Raw genomic sequence first — 5032 nt, 5'->3', positions numbered from 1 at the left:
TATAACAATAATCTAAAGTTCAAAGGTTCATAGCAGATGTAAACCTTGTTTACATCTGCTATGGACTACTGTAGTTGTTCACATGGAGCAAAGTGTCCCAAAGTCTCCCAGGAGCAATGACGGAGTTTTTCTTATATATGAATGAAACTATTTTTAGAAAATATGTGGACAGACTGGAGCTCCTGTATTTCTGGTAGATTAGAGAGGACTTAACAGGTATTTTGAAGTAGACACTGAGTTTAACCCTTTTTATACAGCAGAGCACATTTATAAAAGATCAGTCAGCAGATCAGTAGGTGGAAAAATTGCTTTAGGGACCAATTTTGAGTTTAGTGTCATGAACTTGAGCAGGCAGGATTGGACCCAACTGCAGACCCAGGTAGGCAAAAAGTAACTCAAAAAGAGCTTTATTGCTGAACACAAGGAAAACCAACATTAACAAAACTGAGAATGCAAAATATACTACGCCACACGGGAAGCAAAACCAGACACACCAAACATGGAAACACGACAAACAGGAAACAGAGGGACATAACACAGGAGTAGAGGAAAGGCAGACGAGAGAGTACGAGGGAGTGAAAGAGGAGACAAGAGAGACATGACAGACTGGGGAAACATGGATACACATGGCAAGCATTGGAGAACAAAGAATGAAACACGAGGAGGGAAACAAGACACAAGAACTCCATATATATAAATACAGCACAAATAGAGAGACACAGAGGGCAAAGACACAAGCGGGAGTCTAATAATCAAAAGCTAAACAGGGAATAAGAGAAACTCACAATAGAATAACTAAGACTATAAATGAACCTGAATATAAACCATAATACAAAATATTACTAGAATACTCCCTGACAATATTGGAAACAAGAATGATAATGACACACTTAAGCATATATGACAAAAAAAACTGCTTCAGCCCTGATTTAAAACTTCATTTTGTTCAAACGCGAAATCAGTAAAATCCGGAAAATATTTCCAAAACAAACTATACAATGTTACCTTTGCTGAATAAAAATCATGAGCAGTGAGAGCCTCTTTGGCAAAACAAACACAGTAAGTAGCGCCAAATCAAACAAAAACAACAATTAACTAGAAGACAATTAATAAGATCTGAAAGTAGAACTTATAAAGAGTGACTGACAGGTGATCTATGTGAAGATTAAACACCATAACAATGAAACTGGAAACTGAAAGACACATTTAAACTAACTGCATCTTCTATCTTTTACAGTTTAATGAATTCTGCAGTGTCTCCTTCAGAAAATAAAAATCCAGCATAGAGCGGCTGAGTGAATGTGGTCTGGACTCTGTGGAGGAGAGTCATGTTTTTAGAGACGCTGTAGAAAGACAGAATACCTGCTCTGTGATCCAGGTACACTCCTACTCTGGAGGACCGAGGACCTGAGAGGACAGTTTGAACTTTGTTGTGCCAGAATTCATAACCGTTTCTGTCACAGCGCACTGCCCAAGATATATCATTATATCCAAATGTTGTCCTTAATCTGTTAATATCCTTGTATGAGACTGCTATATCAGTTTCACACCCTCTCCACTCCACCTCCCAGTAACAACGTCCAGTCAGACTCTCTCTACTCAGGACTTGATACCATTTAGTGAATCTGTCTGGATGATCAGAATAAGACTGTTGTTTTTTGATTGCTTTTGCTTTTCTATTCCCTTCAAATAATACCACATTTAAATGTGCTGTGTTTGGATCCAGTGTGAGTTCCCGTGAATATTTTAAGAATCCAGCTCTGGTCTTTGGCTCTGGTTGTGGTGGTGACAGTAAAACATCCACTTCAGTGACTGTCAGTGAGATGTTTGTCCATTTGTCTCTCAGAATGTCCTGTAGTTTATCTCTGGTCACTGACACAGCTGCTGTCACGTCCTCAAAGTAGCTCAGAGGACGAATATTGATGCTGGATGAGTGTGTAGACTCACTGAGTGCTGACAGTGAGGGGTAGTTGTGTAGAAACTGGTTGTGATCCTCTGTGTGTGAGAGCTGCTCCAGCTCGCCGTCTTTCCTCTTCAGCTCAGCGATCTCCTGCTCCAGCTTCTCCTGAAGCTCTTTGACTCGACTCACTTCAGTTTCCTGCTGGGATCTGACCTGCTGCTTCACATCAGAGCTTCTTTTCTGGATGAGACGGATCAGCTCAGTGAACATCTTCTCACTGTCCTCCACTGCTTTATCAGCAGAGCCATTGATGGCCTCCACCTCCTGTTGAAGCAGCTTCACATCTTTCTCTCGCTCCTGGATTCTCTGCTGGATGTTTAGTCGTCTCACCTCGAGCTCCTTCTGCTTCTCAGTCCTTTCTGCTGCAGCTGGGACTGTTTCATGGCCTTTATGTTCATCCATTGTGCAGAGATAACAGATACTCTGCTGATCAGTACGACAGAAAATCTTCATCACCTCATCATGACGAGAGCAGATGTTCTCCTGGAGCTTCTTGGAGGGGGCCACCAGCTTGTGTTTTTCAAAGGCAGGAGACTCCAGATGAAGCTGAATGTGTTTCTCACAGTAGGAGATCAGACACACCACACAGGACTTGATGGCTTTCAGCTTCCTCCCAGTGCAGACATCACAGCCCACATCTTCAGGTCCAGCATAGCAGTGATCAGCTGGAGCAGCTTGGAGTCCAGTCTTCTTCAGCTGCTCCACTAAAGCTGCTAACATGATGTTTTTCTCCAGGACAGGCCTCGGTGTGAAAGTCTTCCTGCACTGAGGGCAGCTGTGGATTCCCTTCCTGTCCTCTTCATCCCAGAAACTTTTAATACAGTTCCTGCAGTAGCTGTGTCCACAGGCTGTAGTCACCGGATCTTTCAGGAAATCCAAGCAGATGGAACAAGAAATTGTTTCACTCTCCAGCTGAACTCCTTTCTGCGCCATTTCTCCTCTCAGTGTCAGTGACTGTGTGAGTTTCACTTCCTTATAACTGAAACTGATCTGAGCTCTGATCTCAACAACATGTTTCTGCAGTGAACGGAGCCTGTCAGCTCTTACACGTCACCACATGTTGGTTACACCCATCTTCAAAGTGCAGATCTAAAGGGGAGGGAACCAGGAAATACATTTAGTCTGGAGCTGCTGTGGTTTAGGAATAAGAGGGAGGAGTTATCAGCCTTTCACATACAAAGAATGATTGGAAGTGGACCGTGTGTGTTTAACCTGAAAAACAAATGACAGCTCAGTTTGAAGATGGTAAAAATGTTAGAGTTGGTGCCACAGTTACGAAAATGGTCTCCTGTAACATAAAAGACGGTTTGCCCAAATATTTTTGAACATCATTATTATCTTTAATATGCACAAAATGGAAACAAATTTTCTTCCTCCAGCCAACAGAACAAAAACAAGTCTCTAAGCCGTCAGTCTATGATCCTCGATTCTCAGGTAAATTTAAAGTTTAAATTTTTTTGAGAGATGAGTACTGTTTTAGCTCAGACAATATATATATGCAGGCAGATAAAGAGGGCAAAGGTAAAAGGGAGGACAGCTAACTAATCCCAGAAGACAAGAAAAGAACTACATACAAAGCACAGGTAACACAAGACATTCAAAGTAGGACAGGAAATAAGAAAACAGCAACAAATGCTAAGATTAAAACGTGGCATTGAAAGACAAAAATGTAGACTAACACAATGGATTCTTAAAATATTCACATGAAATCATACTGGATCCAAACACAGCACACAGATATCTGTTATTGTGACAGGTTGAATGACTATTGCATATAAAACTGTTCAGTTAATACTAATTCATATCTGTTGATATAAGGACGAAAATAATGTAAATATGGTAAGAAAATGGTTAAGAGTTTATTATTTTTCATGTTATATTAATGGCTTTCATGTTACTTAAGAGAACTGCAATCTATACATCAGTGATCGGCTAGTAAGCCTTTTCTGGGATCGATTAGTAGTGTCTCTATTCTCCACTAGGGGGCTTTCGCGCGTTCTCCTCACTGCAATAAACTACTGCATGAGAGACGCAAGTCATAATCACTCTCGTGATTCTTTTCCCCCTGTTTTCAGGTAAAAGTGTTTAAAAGTTGATATATTTCCAATGTGTACACTGTTAAGATATTTAAGAGGTAATCCTTCATTGTTTTGTAAGCGTTAAAAGCATTACATTGCAGTTTTGTGCACATATACGTGGCGGTTTTGAGCTGTGTTTTGTACTGTGTAATGGCTATTAAGATAACGGCAGGAGCTAAAAACACCGCGATTGTCAGCCATTTTGTCAGGAAACCTGCTCAAGTATATGTATAGTAAGCACTTTAGTATTTCGGTTTATTATTTAGTGTTTTTCTTCCACCATGTGACATTTAGCAGTACAGAATGTGAAACGTTTCTGCTCATTTTCACTGCAATAAACTACTGCATGAGAGACGCAAGTCATAATCACTCTCGTGATTCTTTTCCCCCTGTTTTCAGGGGTGTAACATTATTATCTGAGGGGAACAGTTTCCAGTTTCTTTGGTCTCGTGACTGTTGCTGTGAGCTCACTGTTGTGCTGTTTTTTCTCATCTGTGTTGTCTAGTTATTTGATTGACTTTGTCGGGTGGTGCTCCACTCTTGATTTCTTTAGCCATGGAGGCTCAGACTGTACATGATAAATTTTTATTTAGGTTTGTACACATGAAGATTTAAACTTATGTGTGATCAGAATTTTTTTTTTTCTTTTTTTTTTTTGCCTGTCCCATTTGGTTCTTTAGTCGTCAGAATTGTTGTCTGAAGACCAACAAGGATACCCAATGGATTTACTTTGCCAAATGGATCATCGTGGCATTGCCGTATTGGTCCATTTGATCGACCTTTGTTTTTATTATTTATTATATTTTATTTTCAGATGTTACAGACGGGACAGACATGAGTGAGGGATAGGAAAGTGAGAGAGAAAGAGGAAGGAAAAGAAAAACAGAAGGGGAGAGGGACAGTGAGAAAGGGGGAAAAAAATCTCCTGGATCACCTGTTGAGAGAGAAAGAATAGAAAACAAGCAAAAAAAAACAAAGCAACATACTAAACACA

At 40.3% G+C, this 5032-nt stretch overlaps 1 protein-coding gene across 1 annotated transcript; it reads right to left on the bottom strand.

Moving 5' to 3' along the window:
* Positions 1 to 450: 450 nt before the first annotated feature.
* LOC308401193 (tripartite motif-containing protein 16-like) lies at positions 451 to 2983 on the bottom strand. The gene has a single exon (XM_080889312.1). It carries the CDS (start codon positions 2891 to 2893, stop codon positions 1232 to 1234), a length of 1662 nt encoding a protein of 553 aa, XP_080745438.1. The 5' UTR covers positions 2894 to 2983; the 3' UTR covers positions 451 to 1231.
* Positions 2984 to 5032: the final 2049 nt, after the last annotated feature.

Source organism: Rhamphochromis sp. 'chilingali', assembly GCF_963969265.1.
Source record: "Rhamphochromis sp. 'chilingali' genome assembly, chromosome: 1".
Classification (NCBI taxonomy): domain Eukaryota; kingdom Metazoa; phylum Chordata; class Actinopteri; order Cichliformes; family Cichlidae; genus Rhamphochromis; species Rhamphochromis sp. 'chilingali'.
This window is presented reverse-complemented; position numbering and strand designations above follow the sequence as displayed.

Bases quoted from the DNA above. Each gene is read 5' to 3' on its own strand.
- LOC308401193 (XM_080889312.1), bottom strand. From the start codon at position 2,893: ATGGCGCAGAAAGGAGTTCAGCTGGAGAGTGAAACAATTTCTTGTTCC.